The sequence below is a fragment of the Manacus candei genome, unplaced genomic scaffold (assembly GCF_025592945.1).
Source record: "Manacus candei isolate 608988 ecotype Guabito, Panama unplaced genomic scaffold, ASM2559294v1 h1tg000037l, whole genome shotgun sequence".
Taxonomy (NCBI): domain Eukaryota; kingdom Metazoa; phylum Chordata; class Aves; order Passeriformes; family Pipridae; genus Manacus; species Manacus candei.
The window spans coordinates 17037753-17059903 of NW_026138085.1; the positions used below are offsets into that span (position 1 = coordinate 17037753).

Consider the following 22151-nt stretch of genomic DNA (forward strand, 5'->3'; position numbering starts at 1 on the left):
TCTCCAGGGAGGATTTATTTCATCCAGATTTTGACTAAGAATGATATTGAACACCAAGAAACACCATTTAAAAGGCTCTTACACTCTTACTTAGCCAGTACTCTAGATAACCTGAACAATGCAGAAAACAAAAAGACTCTATGAGGCTGCAATTAAAGGAAGTCATTAATAGTGTCAGCAGTAGAGGAGAAATGTTTTGGAGACAGTCCTAAATCCATCAAGGAGCCAGCAAAGCCCCAGAGCTGGGCACTGCCCCTGCAGTGTTTCACCCACCACTGGTGGGCAACTCTGCATCACCAATATTTGCTTTCTCACCCTCTTTTCTCAGCTGGCCACCCCTTGCATCTCAGATCTGTTCAGACGCCAAAATACAGGGTTTGTTAAGCAGCAAACACACAGGCTGAACCTCCAGGCACACAGACCAGTGGCACGGAGAGCTCTGCACGTCCTCCTGTCACAGCACTGTCCCTTTTCATCACCCTCCAAGGGTTTATTTCTGAAAAGAAGGTGTAGCTCAGCTCGAATAAAGATTACAGGGCCAGCCTCTCTCTCTCTCCAGCAGGTTTTTAAGCAGATTGTTTTAATTCAATCACACCAGTGCCACGTAGCAGCACATGGGAGGAGTTGTGCCCTGCGGGGCCCAGCACGGGGGGCACGGGCAGCCTGGCAAAGCTCCTACAGGTAATGGAGCTAAATGGCAAATCAGCCAGAATTTCATCCTGCCCTCCTCGGATTAGAAGGGGCAGAGGTGCTTTGTGAATATGTTTCAGCACAGGAAAAGATGTTTAATCCTCTCACTTCAGAGCATTTTGCAGGCTGGGAGCCCTCCGGGGTGGGCACGGGCACACACAGCACTGAGCCCTGTGCCCTGCCAGTGTCACCAACATCGCTCCTACTCAACCTCACAACTAATTAAAGGCAGGCCCAAACAGCAGGAGCAATTGTTGCACACATTTATTGCACCAGAGAGGGATATATTTTTAACACAATATATTCCACTGAAAATCCACATCTGTTGTTCCAAGTGCCTCGAGTAATTCAGTCCCAAACACTTGCAGATGAACATGGTGCACAGGAGGCTGGTTTGGTGTCGCTGACATTCATCCTCATCCAAAGCTCAGGAGTGAAGCTGGGGCTGACAGCTTTGCCAGTCACAACTGCTCCTGCCCTGACGTGCTGGACCAACGGGCTGGTGGGTGCCAGCTCAGCCTGACAGGATATTGTCACAGCTGGGTGTACACATGGATCCAGACCTCAAGAAAACTCCACAAACCAGTGCCAGTTGTAAATACACATCACAGCCCAGAAATTGTTTGTGTTATTCCAGCTGAGTCCAGCCAGCCAGCGTGCGCAGCCCTTGCAGCTCCCACAGCTCCCACAGTTCAGAGAGGATGTGCTGAGTACTGGTTTGGAAACTCAAAACTGTGCCCTCCAGCTATACCTACATCAGAGTTGGTCCCTGCACCTTGACAAAGCTCTTCAGTTGTTTTTTTTTTTTTTGGAAGATTTCAAGTATTCAAGGCCAGGCTGGACAGGGCTTGGAGCATTGTGATCCAGTGGAAGCTGTCCCTGCCCATGGTTGGAACAAGATGTGCTTTAAGGTCTCTTCCAAACCAAACCAGTCTGTGATTCTATGGGAAGATTTCTCAGATCTCAGACTCATTTACTTACTCCACCTCTGACTTGAATGCAGTTCAGTACCTCTGTTTAAGCCACCCTGCCACGCCTGGAAGCAGAGTGAACATCCTGGCTCCTTCCCTGGGTCCCTCCTGCTCAGGCTGTGGGATAACAGTGTCGGAGCAGAGCAGCAGTGTTGGAGCCAGGAGAGCCTTCATCGGGAGAAATCCAGAACAAACCACACTGCCACAGGGCAGCTGCAGCTTTTTTGGGTTGGGAGACTCCTGTAAATTCTGACCTTCCTCAGTAGTTCTGTTCTAAGAGTTAACCCAGTAAATCAAGTGCCCCTTTCTGTGAGCCCTTTCCCAGAACTGCCACTTTGAGAGAAGAAGGTTGGCAGTCATGCTGCTGTTCTATTTTAAAAAAATCAATGCCAAGTCTGTAATGCTGCTCCTGTTTGAATTCCCTCAGAAAGACAGGCCCAGTGAGTCTCCTGTTACGGAACAGATGCCCTGTGATCCCAACCGTTGATAGCCCGGGAACGTCAGGTCCTCCTTATCTTGGTGCCAGGGCTTGACAGTTCTCATCAGCAACAGAAGAACCTTTCCCACATTGCTAAATGGGTCTTTCAAGTAGCAGCTCCAGCACTAACTCAGTGGTGTGATCCATCAGTGTTTTGGGATGCAAGCACTTTCCTCCCCCTGGGAGCTCTGGCAGACAGGAACAGGCACTGCCAGGCTGGGAGAAACCGCTGGGAAGTCATTTTTATCCAACTGGTTACGGGTGGATCCTTGAGGGAATGACAGTTGACTCCTCTGGAGTAGCCAGCATGAAAAATTTTATCCTGATGGTTTGGGGACATCTGTGTGCCTTTGGCCCATTTCCAAGTGCTGATGGTTTCTTGGCACAACCATGAAAGTTGGTCTTGTCATCGGAGCTCAACAACCTCTCAGACTCTCCCTTCTCCCTGGGGAGGCATTGGGACATCTGGTCCTATCAAAGAAAAGCAAACATTAAAGTCTACTTTGGGGAATTGTTTCCAATTTTACCATTTCCAGGTTACAAATTCTACAGAAGAGATTTTTTTTTTTTCACACTATACTAAAAATACTTAGAGCCCTTCAGAATTGAAAAAGCCCCAGAGAACATATTCTTTGAAAGAAAATTCCAAATCTGGTCATTAAAAATGACAGGCTATACAGAACTCCAAGCCCTTTACATCAAAACAAATACAATGTGGAAAACAGACCAGAGTGTTGATGCAAACTCTGGAAAAGCCAGAGAGTGGTGTGCAAAGTCCTACATTAGCAGGGTGGGTGGGTCACAAAGCATTGCTCTGGGAGAGTTCAATTTGAGAGGTTTGCAGAATTTGAAATCTCTGGTTTGGATGGGAGAAAGGAAATGAGCTCCCTGGTTGTCCTAATTCTGTAACCTCGGGCATTTTTCTAAGAAAAACACAAAATCAGAAGCTGGCCCATGACTGCATTTGCAAATAGGAAAAGAAAGTTAAAAAAAACCCTTTTCTATGCAGAATTGCTTATTTAGAAATAAAAATATCAACAAAAATGTGGCTTGACAAATTAGTCACTCTGCACTTGAGAATGCACACAAACACTCTGTGCCCTGCTGTATCCATGGCATGGCTCCTTCAGCTTCCTGCAGGTCCCAGCTGTGCCCAGCCCCTCTGCACTGACCCTGTACATGGCTGTGATATCCGTGTCCTGCACTGACTCCAGTCTTTCCCATTTAGGAATTCCCAGTGCTGGGACACAGCAGAGTCACAGGCTCCTTTCCCTCTGTGCTCTGCCCTGGGCACTCTGAAGTGCAGATCCCAAAACTAACAGTGACGTACAGAAGTAAAATACCCAAACCCTTTTAATACACCTTGAGTTTGTACTTGGGGTTGATAAAACAGCTGCCTACCTGGTCTGCAGCACAGGTCTTCTCTGGGGGTGGAAGATGAAGGCGTCCCCTCGTGCCCAGCCTGACCCACAGGCTGGGCAGCACCAGCAGCTCCAGCATCTTCTCTGGCCTAAAGGGGCTGAGGCCAAACCAAGGATGCTTTGGGGTAGGACCAAGCATTAGACAATCCTGAGAGCACAGGTGAACGTGGAAGAGCTGCTCCAGCAGTCCCTGGAGCATAGGAAGTGCAAAGGCAGCTTCCCAAGCAGTGATGACTCGTGCATCACCCTGTGCAGCTTTAAGGGAGATGTTACAGCAGTTGAGTTCTCAAGAGTAGGAAATTCCTACAACCTGATGAAAACCAGGGTCTGGAGAGAGGAGAAAGCACTGCCTCTGCTGCAAACAGGCAGGAAAATGATGCTGCTCATCCCCAAGCAAAGGAGGCCAGTGGCACATGGGTACCAGCACCCAGGGCTGCCCAGGCTCAGCCCCGACCTCCCCAGCACGTGGTGCCCCAGGGCCAGCCCAGGGACATGGGCAACACACCAGCAGAGGAGACAGAGGTGACAAGGACCTTGGTGAGGCTGAGGACATCAGTGTGCTTAGGATACAGAAAATGGGAAGCTGTGGAACCACATTTCAGTGTTTTAGGTTTTGTTTTTTTTAAACATCTGCAGAAGATAAATACAAATCAACCAAGTACTTCACAACTACACTGTAAAAGGGGAAGCAGAAACATGGGCAGGTTCCCAGAAAACTGGAAAATTGCACTGGCAAAGTGTGTCAGAGAATTCAAGTGAAAAAGAAAAATGTTATTTTTAATTTGCAATCTACAGAAATTTATATACACATATATATTCTAAAATATTTAAAGTGCATAGAAATATCATTGCTATGTCAGTATAACAGCAAGTTTGCATATATTGAAATGGGATTAATGAATAATTTCATAATATATTCTAACATTTCAAGATTTAAATGCCTCTTTTACCTGTAGTGCCACTAGTAAAACAGACAATTGATAGATCTTCTGGTCGAGGAGGCTGGAAATACACAAGGAGAATAAGAAAATCACATTAATCGAATGCAGAAGGGTTAACGGGAGAGACTGTTGCCATTGTGTAAACCTAAAGACTAAACCAATTATGTTTTAGCTTTGCCATAAAAACCTTTCCGTTCCCTCAAACCATCATAAAACTCTTTTTATCAGGTTTCTTCAGTTGATGCAAACTCTATTCCTTGTGCTTTGCTCCAGCTGCACTAAGGACATGCTTTAGGGTAAGAAGACTGAGGGAATACTTGCCTTGCCATTAGTATTTGCAAAGACATCATCTATACCTGTAGGTGTGTGGGAAAACTTGGGATAACTTACTGGTTTCCAGATAATTCTGGAAACAACTCCACAACAGGGAACAAGATTCCAAAGCTGCTGATTGCTCCCATTTCCAGCAGCATCTCTGTATTCTCAGCACCACCTCATGTGTGTGCTATTTTGGGTCATGAATGACTAAATAAAAAGCTTGAACATCAGAAGCTGCTTTTGAGAGTTTTGCACGAGTATGAGCAGCCAGTGAAAAATATCACAGCAATTTTCCAAAAATATCCCAGCTAAATACTGCCAAGGAGTGTTTCTGAGCTACAGAAACCCCAGCAGAAAGTGAAGGGTGCAGAGACATTCCCCCAGTGCCACCCTGGGTAACTACTGGAATTTGAGTGACTTAACCACAGCATTTCACTGCTGTCCCATTAAATGTTCAGCAGGGATGAAGCAAATACTGTCCATCCTTCCCTAGGAGGGTGGGGAGGCCCTGGCACAGGTTGCCCAGAGAAGCTGCAGCTGCCCCATCCCTGGGAGTGTCCAAGGCCAGGCTGGACAGGGCTTGGAGCAACCTGGGCTGGTGGAAGGTGTCCCTGCCCATGGCAGGGGGTGGAATGAGATGGGCTTTAAGGTGCCTTCCAACCAAACCATTCAATGATTCTGTGATCTCCATTGGATGGTATCAGCAGTCCCTGGGCTCCTCCACTGCTTCCCTCATGGAGAGGCTTCCTCTGCCAGAGAAAACCTTCCCCCCTTTTGTCAGTGCAATAAATGTCACACTGTCAGCTGCAGCTGGAAGTGGGAAAAGCAACATGCCAAGACTCACCACAGGCACATGTCGACTCTCACGGCCACGGTCCTGGAAGAGATTAAAGTAACAGAAGTGACTTTCACTTTAATTCCTGCAGTGTAACCCACTTGCTAATCATCTGCAAACCATTAAGGGAGAGTGTGAGCTAGAGCAGAAAAATTCATGGCTGGCACTTAGGTCATCTCTTCTCTCCAGACTTTCTTGCCTTAACTGCAGTGCCATCCTTGGATTTCAAGCAGTGCTTGGGTTGGTTGAGCTGGATCCAGGGTGTTTCATACAAGTGTGAGGCTGTAGGCTTACATGTAGGAGGACAGCATCTCAAATAACAACCTGCTTCCCAGGCCTAAATAGCAGCTGATAGTGTATTTGAGGAGAAAGGACTGGAATGTTGGCTCTGCCATCAACAAGGAACAACACCAAGAGGCGACTGCACCAAGCTCAGTATTATCAGCCATAAGCTCAGTATTATCAGCCATAAGCTGCTCTTTTGTGCTCTCCAGACACTGAACCTGCCACGTGGTTCACAAGTCCCCGTATATTTTACTGTCTTTTTATAGAAATTACAAAAAATTGTTAAAGGAGAGGGAGAGCAAACTCACCTCCACCTCCTGCATGGTCTGGATGCGAACCCCGCAGCGTCTCCCTCTCTCCACCAGCTCCTTCTCAAAGGGGTCCATCAGGATGATGGAGCTCAGGCCGGGTGTTTCCTTCCTCTCCACGTGGTCCAGGAGGATCCTGGCTTTTTCAGGCTTGTCACAAATGACCGTGGAAATGTCAGCTGGAAGAAGAACAGCCAAACAAGCTGTTTGCAGTAAATCCTTTTTAATGCAAGACTCTGGCTCACAGCTAACGCTGTATCAGTTCTGATAGTCACTCCAGGCTACATCAGAAATCCCAGCACTCTCTTGAAAAATTACTGCAATCTTAGCTAACCTAAATCAATGCCAGAGCTGCAGCTGACATCCACGATTATTCTGGGATTCAGCTCAAAGTAATAAAATTGCTCCCTACACGTGTTATAAAATCCAGGAGGCAAAATATGAAGTAGCACAGGAGTGGGTGGCTGTGGAGTAATTCCCACACCCAGAGCAGCCCTGTCCATGGCTATGCACAACTGGGAATGTGGGAAACACGGTGGAGGCAGCCCTGACCCAGCACGGGGACACACAGCTCCCCAGGAACCTCTCTGAGTGACTTCAGGGCACTCAAGGAGTCACAATGCCCCATCCCTGGGAGTGTTCAAAGTGTTCAAAGCCAGGTTGGACAGGGTTTGGAGCAACCTGGGACAGTGGAAGGTGTCCCTGCCCATAGCAGGGGGGTTGGAACTAGGTGAGCTTTAAGGTCCCTTCCAACCCAAACCGTTCTAGGATTCCACATTCCCCTGTCTTTTAAAAGCAGAAAATGACCCATTCTGAGCAACAAAACTGATTTCTGAGAAGATGACATCAATTCTGGTGTTACCTGTGTTGACAATGTACCGAATGGCTCCAGGACCCAAAGTGTCATAGAGGGGAACCACCACCATGGAGTAGGTGTAGCAAGCCAGCTCAGAGATGATCCACTGCAGGAGGGCATGGAAGCACAGAGGTGAGAAGGGGCCGTGGGAGCAGATTTAACACACTGAGAACAAGCTGACAAGTCAGGAACATTATTAATACAACATCAAGGTGAACTTAAAATCTCACCTCTGGACGGTTTTGAGCAAAGACCCCAATGAACTGCTTTGTGGATGGTTTGCAGCCCTGCTGCAGAAGGCCTGAACCCAGAGCTTCTGCTCTTTCAGCCACCTGGAATTTGGAGAGGAAAAATACATAAAAAAAGAGGAATATAAGCAATACCAAACTAAGTGAAGAGTTATACAGGGAGGCTCTCAAATTATCATATTTGCTATCGAAAAGTCCAATTTTTATCTTATCAGGAGCCATCATTAGTTGACTAGCAGCTGATGTCTGGCTGGCGATGCCCCACGGCTCCAGAGTGTGTCAGTGCTGCAGTCAGGAGTGGGCTCATGGCATGGAGCCAGCCCCTGGAAGCTGACACACCGATCCAACACCTGGATGTACCCGGCTGGGGACACGGGAACCCTCACACAGCTCAGGAGCTACACCCTGGTGTGGCCCATGTGTCACCAACAGGCACCCAACACCCCTTCTTCTGTCAGGCAGGGGGAGAGGATGGACAAGGGTGTCATCTCCAGCTCACCTCCTTGTAGGACAGCCACTGGTAGGGCTGCTTGGGTTTCCTGAACCCCAGGCAGGGGCCGTTCTCTGGAAGACACAAGCAGAGATGACAAGTCATGGGGGTCAATGCCCAGTGCCACACTGTGGGGATGTGGCAGAGCCCTCCCACAGTAAATCCAGTTACTGGGGGGCTGCCTCTCACTCCAGCAAATTACACACACAAGAGCACCTGATGGAAATTGAGCTGCTGGGATCCCAAAGAGCTTTAGTCCTCCCCCCTCAGCTACAGGAGGGACAGCAGCAGTTTGCCCCAAACAGCTTCATCAGAAGACACTTCTGGGAAGGTCATGTGAGCATTAGTGTCTGATGAGGGCTCTCATCCCAAACCCCAGCTCCCACTGCTTGCACTGCCTTTTGATTAACAGTTCAAAGTGAAAACTGCTATTTTTAGCCCAGCCTACTCTGGAGGAGGGTAAAACAACATGCAGCACTGTGTGACAGGATGAAGATTTGAAAAGTTTAAATAATTTGCTGACTGTACCTACCTGCACAAGATCCTTTCCTCCATACACCTACTGAGTCATTTATTCACCCCTGTCCTGTGGGGTGGAACAGGTGCAATTCCACTGAAGTTTTTGGTGGTATCAAAAATAATAATCTGACCATGAAATTGTTGTGTCCAATGAGGCATGACATCATAAACAGCAGACACAAAAATGGTTATGATAGAGCAGGGAAGAATCATCGTGGCTTTTTGGAGTGGGGCACGATGTCTCAGGAGTGTTTGAGAGCTTTCTGATGGTGCCACCAACTGATGGGTAAGGACATCTTCATCACCTGGTCCCCCCCTCTGCCCCCTCTGCTCCCAGGCCTCCTCACCACCGTGCTCTCACCAGAGATGCTGAATCCCCTCCTGAAGACCTCGTACATGGTCCTGGCGTCATCGTAGTAGTGTGTCAGCAGCTGAGGGCTGTCCCCGATCACCGACCGGCGCGCCCCGGCCAGGCCCTGCGGGACACCAGGGGACAAAGGTGACACGGTGGGACAGGGACCCCCCCACACAGCACCATGCTCCCCAAAGAGCAGTGAGACCTCTGCGGCCACCACACCCCTGCCCCAAAAAGGGATGGGGAGGTGAGACATCCCCCTCAGCACCCTGGTGACACCTGCCCAGAGAGGAGCTCCCCTTCCCAAGGGGATTTAAGCAGGAATTATGGATCTGCAGGTAATGGACTGGGCTGTGCTGGGGGGAGTGACTGCTCTGGGCTCCACAGATCCCCAGGACTGGCACCAAGGACATCGAGACCAACATGAAGGACAGACTAAGGCAGAGGCTCAGCAGGGGTGTTTTAGGAGTGGGCAGGGGAGATAGCCAGTGTGGGGGTGACCAAACTGGGACTGCACTGGGAGTCAGAAGAAAGTCTAACTAAAGCCTTAACCACAAGGGAAAAACTGCCTTGAAAAATGTAAATTCCTCCCACCCTTTTAAGAAGCTGTTGGAATTAAAGACAATAACTTTTTAGAGGGAACATCACAAAAGGCTTTAAAAATTCTCATCCCACTTTCAGATATTAAATTAAGTGGAGATAAGTTTCAAAAATATTTCTGCTCTTTAAAACAGAGCAGCTTCATTAAACTTTAAAACCTTTGCAAGCATGAAAATTAATAACTCTTCAGCCTCTAAGCATGGATTCAGGTCTACTTTTTTCTTACTATTACCAAGTTTGCAGCAGCAAACTCAGCAATGGGCACACATGAGGAGTGCCAGTTGATCTGGTCTTACCAGCTGCTACCTCTCAGTGGTTTCTCCCATGCAATAGCAGTGCCTCTAATTTTTGGCCATGGACAGTTAAGTAAAGCTAAGATCAAAATGTTACTGAGAATGTAAGAGAATAAATTAATGTGCTGCATTCTAGTTTTCCAGTTTTCAGAAAGAGGTGAATTGCTGAATGAAGGGGTGAGGGGATCCCTGGCACAGTGCATTACATGGCTGATTTCAGGATGGGGTTGGGGAACTACAGAAACAAAAAAAATGCCTTCCTGGCATCCCTTGTGGACACAGACCTGTTGGGGTGAGTCCAGAGCAGGTCACAAAGGTGATTAGAGGGATGGGACACCTCCCTTAAGAGGAAAGGCTGAGAGAGCTGGGGTTGTTCAGCCTAGAGAAGAGAAGGCTCTGGGGAGACCTTATTGAAGGGGGCCTATAAAAGAGAGCTGGAGAGGGACTTTTTGCAAGGGCACGTAGTGACAGAACAAGAGGCAATGGCTTCAAACTGAGAGAAAGTATTAGATTAGATATTTGGAAGAAATTCTTCCCTGTGAGGGTGGGCAGGCCCTGGCACAGGTTGCCCAGAGAAGCTGTGGCTGCCCCATCCCTGGCAGTGTCCAAGGCCAGGTTGGACGGGGCTTGGAGCAACCTGGGCTGGTGGAAGGTGTCCCTGCCCATGGCAGAGGGGTTGGAAGGAGGTTCTCTTTAAGGTCCCAAACCATTGTATGACTTCCAGGCATGCCAGCCCCGGGGACAGGCAGCCAGGGTGCCCCGGGCTCACCTCCACCTCCTCGGACTGCATGCGCAGGTCGCAGGGCGGTCTCACGGCGCGGGGCCGGCTGGCGAACCAGTAGGCCACGACGGCGGCGAAGGCGCCGATGCCAACCAGCGCCGTGGCAGGCAGGTTGCGGAAGAACTGGCTGAGGTCATCGAACTCGGGGAGCCGCAGGCTCCGCAGGATCTCCTGAGCCTGCATCTTCTCCGCCAGGGAAACGGCGAACTCTGCAAGAGCCACAGCGGGGACAGGTCAGGGAGGCCGGGATGGACACGGGCAGCACGGGGCTCTGTGCAGTTTGGGAAGGGGAGAACACGCTTTGCCAGCCTCCAGGATCCAGCTACGACGGTCCCCTCAGGACTGCCAGGAGCTCGCTCAGCCTTCCCTGAGCAGGACAGGGGCTGTGTGGTGGCCACAGCCCTGGCAGGGTCACGACACAGCACCAGCACCAGTCATGAGCCCTCAGCTCCCGTGGAGTGGGGCAAAGCCAGGTTACCTCTGGGTGAAGAACACTGCACAGACACCCCCAAAACACCACTGCCTTTCTCTTTGCCAGTGTCACATTCCCAACTTCGAGCTCCTTACGATTTACATCAGGGTAAATTATAGGTGATTCAAGCCATGGAAGTTTCATTTCATTGCTTGAATGTTTTCTGGAAGAAACAAGTGGTGACTGTTAAGTGAGGATAAAGGGGTGCCAGGGTATCAGGCTGTGAGCACACCAGCACAGGGTCCCACTCTGTACCCTGCCATGGGGAAGATGGGTGGCTCCCAGGAAGGACAAACACCAGGGTATTTCCCAAGGAGAAGAGAAGGGCTGGAGGTTCAGCTCCCTGCAGACTGGGGGGGTGCTGGGCACCCCTGGCCCCTGCACTGCTTGGACAGTGGGGAAAAAAAAAGAGGAAACCTGTTCTCCTTCTGTGTGAGGAGGGCTGTGCAGGAGGACACAGGGGATGAGACAAGGGTTATGATAGGGCATGATGACACTCTGCTGTCTGCAGCTCATTCCCTTTAGCTGTCAGCATTGCTTTTCTAGGAGTGCAGGGAAGGCAGGGAGCCCATGTGCTGGGCTCATGGAGCAAGACCTGCTCCTGGAAAAGCCAAGGGTAAGCTGCAGGCCAGGCACTGATCCAGACACCACCACAACAGGTTGCTTTGCTTTTGCCTCTTGCACGTACAGAGAGAGGGGAGAGGGGGAGCCAGGCAGGGGGTCACTGCTCCAGGGTCTGAGGTCAGGGCTGTCCTCAGGGGACTCCTGTTTGGGTGTTGACTACACAAGGAGCATTTTAAATAACTCCTGTTTACAGTGTTGGTCCAGTATCAACTCTCCACTGGAGAGTCTCCAGTATCAGCCAGCCCTGTGAGGGATGAGCCAAGCAGGTGCTGTCCAGGGGGAATCCAAACAGTTAAGGTTTCACACAGCTCTATTTATGACTTTACGAGAGTCAAGGTCTTAAAAAAAAAGTTTTTCAGCCACAGGAGCCCAGGCAGCCCCTTTCCTCTTGCCCTCTGGCCTTGCTCCAGCTTGTGGAGTTACATGGCTTCACTCCCATGGGGGGGCCAGGACTTCCCACACAATGGCACCACTAACATTAACACAAACCAGCTTTTTTCCTCCTGGGAACAGCTTCTGGGCTGCACTGTCCTGAAGGTCAGGGCTACTCTCTCTCAGCCTTCTCCTGTGTTTGTGCCAAGCGAGTGCTGGGGCTGGCAGAGAGGCCAGGCAGCAAATGGGGGGCACCCCTCACACGAGGCTCTGGAGGAGTTTATAAGTTTGCACAAGAAAAAAAAAACAAACAACCTCACAAACAATTAACCTCACTCATTGTTGGGCTATGAAGTGGTGGGGGCAGCAGAGAGGGGACAGTGACACAGAGCCCATACTCCAGGCCATCTCCATCCCTCGGGCCCGATGCTGCACCCCAGTGCCAGCCCAGCATCCCACAGCCACCTCTGCTCCCCTGAGAGCTCCCCACCCTACAACCCTCTGGAACCACAACCAGCCCTTCAAGAATGGTAGAACCCCTGCAGAGATCACATCCAGATGTTACTGGGCAATACCCACCCACAAGGTTATTTTCTCCTGAGTTTTGACCACCTTTTCAGAAATCTTCACATCTAATAAAACCCTGACTGTGTGGTTGTAATGATGTCAGGGGGAACTGTAAGGGTGGGGAGGCCCTGGCACAGGTTGCCCAGAGAAGCTGTGGCTGCCCCATCCCTGAAGTGTCCAAGGGCTTGGAGCAACCTGGGCTAGTGGAAGGTGTCCCTGCCCACGGCAGGGCAGTTGGAACTAGATGAACTTCAAAGTTCCTTCTAACCCAAACCATCCTGGGATACTATGAACTGAGAAGGAGTACTGATTGCTCCCCTCAGTAGTTCTCCACACCAGACTATGAAAGTAGCCTGCCAAACACACTTTTACTACAAAGAGTGGGAGAGCTCAGCAAGGGAACTATTCATTCACTGATGAATTGGCTATTTGTGCAAAAGCATTTCAGCAAGTCCCACTTAAGACTACCTGCTCCCAGAAACAGCCTGTCCCACCAAAGGCAGCCACCCAGTTTGCCACGGTTGCTAGTTACACTGAAATCCTGGGAATTACTCCCTCAACATCAGCCTGTAAGTGCTGTTTTGTATCCATCCATGCAGCCAAGCTGAAAGCAGAGAGCTGGTAAGGTGCCTGTGGGAACAGCACTGCCATGAGGGGATGCTTGGCCACAGCCACGTGCTGCTGCCCTGCTGGGCTGCAGGGATTGCCTGGGGGGAAGCAGGGCCAGGTCTTTACATCTGTCCAGGTACAGGGTGTCCACAAACATCTTGGAGCTCGTAGCATCATCAAAAGGATCGTGAGAGTCAGGGCTGCAGCCCCTGCTCACACCGGATTTTTGCACTACAGAGCTCACCCACCTTGCCTTTTGCAACAGTTAATCCTGATTTTTGCATTCCAAAGCGATTCACGATGAGCCCATACTTGATCTGCTCAGAGCAGCCAACCTGCCGTGGGATGGTGGCCAGCAAAGGGGCCCAGGTGTGTTGGGAGCACTGGATCTGCAGGAGGAGGGCTCAGGGCTGCCTGTCACAGCCTCCTCCTCCGAGTCAAGACAAGCAGGTGAGCCCCTCACGGTCACATGCTCTGGGAACACATCTCTCGTGATCAGGAAAAGAAGTAATTGTAATTTAAACCCATCAGCGAGGCAGTGTCATACCCCAGAGTGCTGCTGCCCTCACCTCGGGCTCGGGATCAGCAGCAGGATGGTCTCCACACCCCTTCTCCTCATTTCTGCCACCTTTGGCCCATTTCTGTTCCCTGCAGTGGATCCACCACCCTGCTGTGGTGCATGTTCCCCACAAGCAAGTGGCCCTGGGTGCAAGGGAGTGGAGCACAGCATCCATGCACATGGTACATGGAAACACGGACATTTCTGTTTATCCCAAATGGGACTTCACATTACCACCGGATTTCCAAAGTATTCCCATGGCAAAGAAAAGAGAAACAAATATGCAAGGAGGGACAGAAGAAAGGAGGAAGGAAGCAGTGCTGGGGAGCTGCCAGGAGGGAACAGCCATGGGTGAGAGCTGGGGATTTGGAACTTCCCAGCCTGGGTCTGGGGTGAGCAGAGCTCCTGCAGTGGCAGTGGGCTCTGAATCACCCACCAGCCTGTGTTCACAGCAATCACCCCCGGAGCAGGGCTTATTTATTTATTTTGGTAACAAATGGCTCTATTGTGCAATTCGGTTTTCATCTTTTCCTGCTGGAAGTGATTCTGTAACTCCAGTCAATGGAGTTTTAGTGACATAAGCCAGTGTGGGAACAGCCTCAGACTGCTGGTGTATGCATAATGCAATTAAAATTTTACTGGTCCTGTGCAGCCATGCAATCACATCCTTCCTACCATTCCATCAGTGCCTGCTTGGGAAGAACAACTCCTTTTGGGACACCCATATCCTCCTGCCCCCCCTTCATTCACAGCAGGGTGGGGAAGAGGAGGCTGATTCATTTTGTCTTGGAAAGTGGGCAAAGTGTCCCATTACCATCCCTGTATTCAAGCCTCCAAAAAGGCTATTTACATTAGACTTTATAGCACTAAAACCGAACCCAAATAAGCAGCTTTTCAGCATGTCTGAGAGAATTAACCGTTTGCAGTGGGGAGCTGCAAAGGGCAGCCAGTGACACGCGCTGGCTCAGAGCCCGCAGACCCTTCTCTCAGAGCAAGCTGGAATATCCCGGCAGTGCCCTGGATCTGTGTCCTTGGCTACAGCACTGGCTGCTCACTCATTCCACTGAGGAAACAGAATTTACAGGAGCTGAAACATCTCAATCCAGAGAGGCAGATTTACAGGGATTTCACTCCAGTGAAACAGTACGAGCTTTTCGAACTCTTTTCTCACACTCAGCTCTGCAGACCCCAGACCCTGAGATTTATAGTTGTTTTCCCGAAATGGGGTTGGTGACAGAAGATTTGCAGAAGGAAGCACCCAGCAAAACGTGGATCATTCTCCCTCACCACCCCCTGAAGAAGAAAACTGTGCTCAGTGCCCTGTACAGAGGGTTTAGGGGATTTTGAGATAGATTCAAATCATGACTATGTCTCTATAAGAGAGTCTGCATTTACAGAGGGGAAAGGGAGCATCAGCATTCCCAGGGACACATGAACCTGCTAGTCAGACTGCATCACTGGAAACCATTTGTTAATTTAAATGAAAGCTGCTGCAATAATTAACATCTTTATGAAAACATATGCACAGAGGCTGCCACAACTGTGCAGGCAGAGGCATTTTGGGGATGTTGTGTATTGTTTGCAGAGTACAATAATTATTCTTCCTTTTTCCCAAGCACACAGGGGGACATCAACCCTGGGAGGAACCACTGCCACTAAATGCAGCTCAGGTACCTCTGACCTTCTCCAACCTGGCCAGGGAGCTCTTGGGACACCACAGGCTGTGAATTCCTAATCACTGCTGTAATTGAACCCAGAGAGGTGATGCCAAGTCAGCCTCTGCTCTGCAGTTCCACAAGTCTGGCCTGTGTGGGCACAGAGGATGAGAAGCTGGATGAGCCTTCAGTTCCCATCCTGAGGCCAGTCTGGGCTGGGGTTGGGTCCAGGTGAGGGGGGGAACACCAGCCACACCACAGCAAGCTGGGCTCACACTTCCATAGATTTTATGGGAACAAGTGATCTAATGAGATCTCCAGCTACAGAGGGGGTTGTGCTTCAGCCACAAACACAATACCCAGACCTCACTGACTGTGGTTCCACTACAACTCAATGAGTTATAATTGGGAAGGGACAGGGGAAAAGAAGAGAAAAAAACCCAAGAAAGAACCAGTTTAGGGATAAAATTGCTTTTTTTGGATTATTATGCCAGTGCTGAGGCAACATAAGAGGGTGTGAGAGGTGAAGCAAAGGAGGAAAGGCATACAGAGCCTGTGAGGCTGTGGCACTTCTCCAGGGAGTGGACACTAGAAAAGCACCCAGTGAGCAAGAAAGGCAATAAAAGGAGCTTATAATTTTATATTTTATTTTTACAAATGAAGAACGTTCCTCTCCCTTTCCTTTGAGAATCAGACCCTTCCAATCTGTGAAACTGGCCTCCTGCCAACAAGACTATTAAAGAACAGGGTTTCAATGGTACATAAGCCTCTTTAGCTCAAATTGCTTTCGTGCCGGGGGTCAGTGCCCCCCGAACTGGGTGTCTGGGGCACTGGGAGCAGAAGGGGGGCTGCAGTGATGCCAACAGGGACCACTGTGCCCCTGCCTCCCCACCCACCCCTTCCCAGGGCTGTCCCTCCCTGCTCAGCAGGGCAGAGTTATCTGCAATGGAAAAAGGCTTTGCATCCGGGTCAAGCCTCGGATCTGCTGCAGAGGAATAAGGCAAATAAACTTCATGGCAGGGAGGCCAGCCCTGCTTTCCTGTGACCTCTGGTGACTGCAGGAGTGAGGAGAGGACAGGATGGATGAAAGGGACCAGTTCAGCACCAGCATGTGGCTGGGGCATTAACTTGGCCCACCGATGTAAACTGGATTATTTTTTTTAGGAGAGGCAGGCAGTTTCACTCAGTAGAGAAAAACTGTCTTAAAGGCTGCTAAAGTATTTGTTACTGTTATATGTGATATATGTATGATATATACACATGTAAATATATGCATGCATGGCTGTAAATGCTTGTGTGTGCATGTGCATTTATTGCAGAGGCATCTCACTCCTCAAAAAACTCTTTCTCATCAAGTAACTGCTGCAAGAACAGCCTGGGCTCGGTGTGGCCATGGCACCACATTCCACTGTGGCTCCCGGGGACAAAACTGGTGGCAGATCACAGCACTGGGCTCACGGGCTTTGCTTTGCTGGCCCTCCAGCCTCCCGACCAACCCAACGCCAAAGGCAGGGCTCAGACAAAGGATGGAAATCTCCAAGCAACCCGGAGGAGCAGCTCTGGCCTCTGCTCCCCCCTGCTCTGCCGAGAAATGCATTTGCAAAACACAAGATCTTTGCAAGCATCCACTAAAAAGGGAAAAACGCTAACAAGGAGCTCAATGTCCTGAGAGAGCCCAGTAATCACACGTAAACAGAGGTATTTAAAGTATCTAAAATATCTACAGCATACCAGTCCCTTGCCAAGAGAAATTATTCAATAAATAATTCAGTGCTGTGCAGAAATCTTACTTTAGACACTTGTGATGTTTCAGAGAGCAAAACCTAGCCCCCCATGCTCAGAGCCACACAGGCACCACACCACCAGCTCATCCTTATCCCTCTGCATCGGGTCCCTATTCATCCACTGATACCAAATCCTCCTGGAAAACTTCACTCTCCACCCCACACCTCCTCACCCACTCAGCACAGCTCACAGATGTGGACCGACCCAAAAACATCCTTCACATCCCTGAGAAGAGCAGTGCAGTGCTCAGAAGTCACCATGTCTTATGGGTATGGGAAAGCCAAGACTGGGATCCTGGTCCAAATCTGCCACTCCTCTGGATAACAAAGCATTAGGAAGCCCGTGCAAATATTTTAAGTGTCCTACCAAAAGGGAAATGCTTTGTGCTCACCCCAAGTGGGTTCAGGCCATTCCTCCAAGCTGGAGGAATAACCCAGCCAGAAGGAAAAGTAAAACTCCAAAGCTGTGGGGTTTTCTGGCTCTTTGTTCTCTTGCCTGCAGCTCTATGGAGCCAGCTCACACAACTGTGCCAAGACCAGCACAGGGGCTGCAAGGTTCCATCTGGGGAAACCACAACCTGATCCCTCCCTGCCTGCTTCCTTGGCCCTCAGGTAGCACAGCCCACAGGAACATCCCAAGGAGGTGACTGCAGCAGGAGAGAATTTGCCCCTCAGCCTTAAGTTCACAGGTGGCAATGAACCCTGCACATGTTCCTGGGGCTCAGGCTGGAGCAGCCTGTGCTGTTGGCATCCTCACAAGGGCTGGATCCCGACCCTGCACTGCCTTTGCCAGGCCTGGGACTCACTTCTGGACACTGCTCACAGAGCACCAGCAAAGCTCCCCCCTTCCCAGTGATCAGTTGTAAACCTCAGCTCTTGCAAAGAAGGAGGTTTGTTGGGTTGGGTTTGGGTTTTTTTTATTTTTATATTTTTATAGTGACATTGATGGTTGATTGCCCCATATACCATATGCTTCTTGAATACTCTGTGTCATGCAGCAAACAAATAGCTTAAAAAAATAGCATAAAAATAGTTATCTGGGGCAGAGTACAAAGAGAAGCAGTGAATGGAGAGGGAGAAGGGAGCTGCACCCCTGACAGCCAGCTTGGCAGAGCGGAGATGCGAAGGTGCTCCACAAAGAGCTTGATGGCTTGTTGTCAGGAAAAGTTTCTATGCCTTCCTTTAAATACTGGTTGGATTTAAAGAAGCCTTAGCACTGCCTGTAGAGGCCCTGGTCCAGCTAAGAACCCCAGTCACCTGAAGGTTCTGCAGCAGCAGCATCAGTGCTGGGCAGTGCAGAGGTGCAGGGACCCCCAGGGGACATCCCTTCCATGTGCCCAGGTGGGATGCACTCTCCTCTCCAGCTCATTGCAGGGCTCATTTTCAGTCTCTTCACCTGAACATGCCACAGCCAGACCATTTCAGTGTGCAAAGCCCCTAGCCCAGGGCTGGGTGGAGGAAAGGAGATTTGGGGTGAAATGTTCCACGCTTGCACGCCCAGGCAGGAATGAAGCGGGTACACGAGCACACACTGCCCTGACTGCTGAGGGCTGGCTCTGCTGGCCCCATGGCAGGTAGGCCAGACAAGGGCAGACACACAGGCAGGTCCCTGCACTGCCAGCTCCCAGCTCTCCCTGACCATTCATACCCTGCCCTTGGCTGCATCTGCAGGTCAATGTGGGCCACATTGGTCCCAGTGACAGTGGGAGGGTTGAAGGGACAACCCCGGCCCTGGCTGCTCTCCCACTGGGTGCACATACTGCACAGGTCTGATTCCTGCTGGCTGCTTGCACAGTGGGATGGGGTGACCCCAACCCACCCACGGCTGGGCAGGGCCATGGAGATCCCCCCTGCCTTATGCTCACCCTGGGGCATGTGGTGTTGGCACAAAACTAACTGTCCTGCCAAAGTACCAGGAAAAAATTTACTTTCCAAGCAAATCCCCACCTGGCATGACCAGATGGCATCTTGGTGCTACACCCTCCCTGTATGACTCCCTGACTCACCACTCACCCACCTCCCCCCCTGCCTGGAGCACTCACAGGCTGTGATGGCCCCCCTGCATCCCAGGCCATGTCTGGATGGCACAGCAAGTCCTGCCACTGCAAGGAGCCCTCCTGACCACCTGCCTCCTCCATCAGTCCCACACCCACCCTGCCTTTCCCAGGCACCAGCACAAACATCTGTGCACCAGCCCAGGGGTACTGGTCCAGCTGCAAACCTTTTTGGGTTCGTTGCTGCCGTTTCTTTTGGCAGCAGCACCAGAATAAAGTGGTTTCTGAATAATAGTCTGAGCATCCTGCCCGGCCAGTGCACTCAGGAAAGCATGGCAGCCCTGGGAATGCTTCATCCAACGTGACACAGAGACCTAGACAAGCTCGTAACAGAAAACCTTCCATAACACTTCAGACACAGAGGCATGCTCAGAGCTGGTGCTGCAGAGCACAGGGAAGCACAGGAATGTTTTGTACACCACTTCCCAGCCACATGTTAGCCCTCATTGTTTCTCTGACAGCTCAGACTGGATCAAAACTCTTACGTGGTCAAACTTCAATTCCATGCTGCCTTCTGCAATATCAACAGTTATGTGGCAAGTGTTCCCAGCAGGGCTGAGCGGGCCAGACTGCAGCTGGCATTGCCTCCAGCCAGGAAGATCCTGGGAATCAGGCCTGTTGCTGTCTGCAGGATGCTGCCCATGCACTATCACACCACAGATTCTCATCTGCCGCTGCAGAAGAGGTAGACAGAGGCCTCCCAGCTTGTGCCATATCATGGCTAAGCACTGCCTTTATTATTATAAGGAGCAATTCTCTTTAAGCCAATCTTACAGCTCGAAGAGCTCCAACACCAACTGACCTGCCACTGCAGTAAAAGCAGAACCATAGGAACAACAGTGTTACAGCTGTCACACTGGAAACTGAGACTAGAAAATGACACTGGAAATGGGAGCTTACAAAGAAAGAACAGTAGTGTCATTAACTATAATAAATACAATTGTATCCTTCACTTACAGTAAACTGGCCATAATTAGACCAGGTTAATTACCAATCAAGTGCCCTGCAAGTTCATAGAATCACAAGAGTGGTCTGGTTTGGAAGGGACCTTAAAGATCATTCAGTTCCACCTTCCCCATGCCACAGGCAGGGATGCCCCCCACTAGATCAGATTGCTCAGGGCTCCATCCAACCTGCCTCTGTAGTTGTAGTGCTTTTCTAAAGGACCCTGTCTGTGCAGAGGGGAAGGAGTGAGGAGACCCCAAAGGTTAAGTACACCTGGACAGAGCAGAGTTTTATCCAGACCCTATGCACATGGAACATGACTGCCTGAATCTGGTCTGGGTTTTATCCCAAAACAAACCAGCAGCTGAAGGCACCTTTGAAAGTTGTTCAAGGGTTATTTGGCAACCTGGTAGTGCAATAAGGGACAAGGAAATTAAGAGGCAGGTCGTGTGCCAAAAAACCCGAAGGAAAGCAACTCCCCCCTCTCCCTGCAGGTGGGGGGACAGCAGTGGGATGGCAGGTGGGGCAGGATGAGCGTGATGCAGCAGCCCTGCCCGCTGCACAGACCTGCCGGCTCCCGCCGTGCCCTCTGCCTGCCTGGGCCCTGCGCCAGCAGCCTCCGGTCATCACCGAAACACACTGCCTGCAAACAGCCAGAGCCTCGCAAAAACAACCTCTTCTGCGCACGGGAGCATCACCGCGCTTTTAAAGGCGTGGGCTGCGACCCCACACCCGGAGCCCCGCAGCCCACGCGGGACCTGCGGGGCCGCTGCCCCAGCGCGGGGAGCTCCGGGCAGAGCCGGGCGGGAGCTTTTCCCCCTCCGGGGCTGTGGCGGTAACACCCCAAACAGCAGCGAACCGCCAAAGCCACCAGCCAGTGCCCCCCGTCCCGCGGCTCTCCCGCATCCCCCCGCGGAGCGCGGCCAGACCCCCCCCCCGAGCAGCGGCCGCGGGGGTCCCTCTGCACGGCGGCTCTCCCGCAGCCCCGGGGGTCCCTCTGCACGGCGGCTCTCCCGCAGCCCCGGGGGTCCCTCTGCACGGCGGCTCTCCCGCAGCCCCGGGGGTCCCTCTGCACCGCGGCTCTCCCGCAGCCCCGGGGGTCCCTCTGCACGGCGGCTCTCCCGCAGCCCCGGGGGTCCCTCTGCACCGCGGCTCTCCCGCAGCCCCGGGGGTCCCTCTGCACGGCGGCTCTCCCGCAGCCCCGGGGGTCCCTCTGCACCGCGGCTCTCCCGCAGCCCCGGGGGTCCCTCTGCACGGCGGCTCTCCCGCAGCCCCGGGGGTCCCTCTGCACCGCGGCTCTCCCGCAGCCCCGCTTTTCGCGATCTCGCCTCGCTCGGCATGCCGGGGCCGGGCTGGGGGGATGCCGCGGCCCCCCGGGCTGGCGCAGCCCCCGCGTCCCGCCCGGATCCCGGCGGGCTCCTCTCACGCCGTTCCCCAGAGCGATCCCCCTGCGGGACTCACCCTCCGCCGTCCCGGTGCCCGGGGCCGGTCAGCTCATGGCCGGGGCTCTGCCCTCCCGCTCCCCGCGCAGAACTGCTGACTGCAGCCTGGCCCGCCCCCTCCCATCTGCAAGCGGCTGAAAGAAGTTAAGCTTGGCTAATATCGGCTTAGGCTGAATTAGCGCAGCAGCAGCGGCGGTGCCCGCTGTAACCCTTGAGGCACTGGAGGCTCCACATCCCGCCTTCCAGAGAGGGAAAACCCACCCCCTCAGCTCCTGAATACTGCAGTGTTTTCACACGTCTCTGTCACACTGGATGCTTTACAGGCTTCAAGCAAGGCTTTGGGGTGTAAAACTGCAAAGCCTTCCTGCAAAATGCTCGATTTAAAATTAAAAACAGCCTTTTTTTTTTTTTTTCCCCTCCGGGGAAGAGTCATCATAGAAGAAAGTTTCTGACACCGAGAAAGTTTGCATTGCCAGTCCTGGTCTGCTGGATTAAAAACTTTATAGGTTGAGTATGGGCAGACAGTGACAGGACAAGGGAGAATGGCTTCTCCCTGACAGAGGGCAGGCTTTAGATTAGATGACAGGAAGAAATCCTTCCCTGTGAGGGTGGGGAGGCCCTGGCACAGGTTGCCCAGAGAAGCTGTGGCTGCCCCATCCCTGGAAGTGTCCAGGCCAGG

General features: G+C 51.5%; 1 protein-coding gene across 5 annotated transcripts in view; it reads right to left on the minus strand.

Moving 5' to 3' along the window:
- Nucleotides 1-22151, minus strand: part of ACSL6 (acyl-CoA synthetase long chain family member 6) — a 53656-nt gene that overhangs the window by 20301 nt on the left and 11204 nt on the right. For 4 of the 5 annotated variants that reach the window (XM_051794071.1, XM_051794073.1, XM_051794069.1 and 1 more), the window contains exons 2-9: nt 10378-10598; nt 8722-8836; nt 7851-7915; nt 7334-7435; nt 7110-7209; nt 6248-6426; nt 5664-5696; nt 4511-4562 (exon numbers count right to left, since the gene is read on the minus strand). In XM_051794071.1, the coding sequence (XP_051650031.1) occupies nt 4511-4562; nt 5664-5696; nt 6248-6426; nt 7110-7209; nt 7334-7435; nt 7851-7915; nt 8722-8836; nt 10378-10572 (841 nt within the window). In that variant the 5' untranslated portion in view covers nt 10573-10598. Of the gene's footprint in view, nt 1-4510; nt 4563-5663; nt 5697-6247; nt 6427-7109; nt 7210-7333; nt 7436-7850; nt 7916-8721; nt 8837-10377; nt 10599-21491; nt 21606-22151 lie in introns of those variants that run through there. The other variant, XM_051794070.1, reaches the window with a different exon arrangement.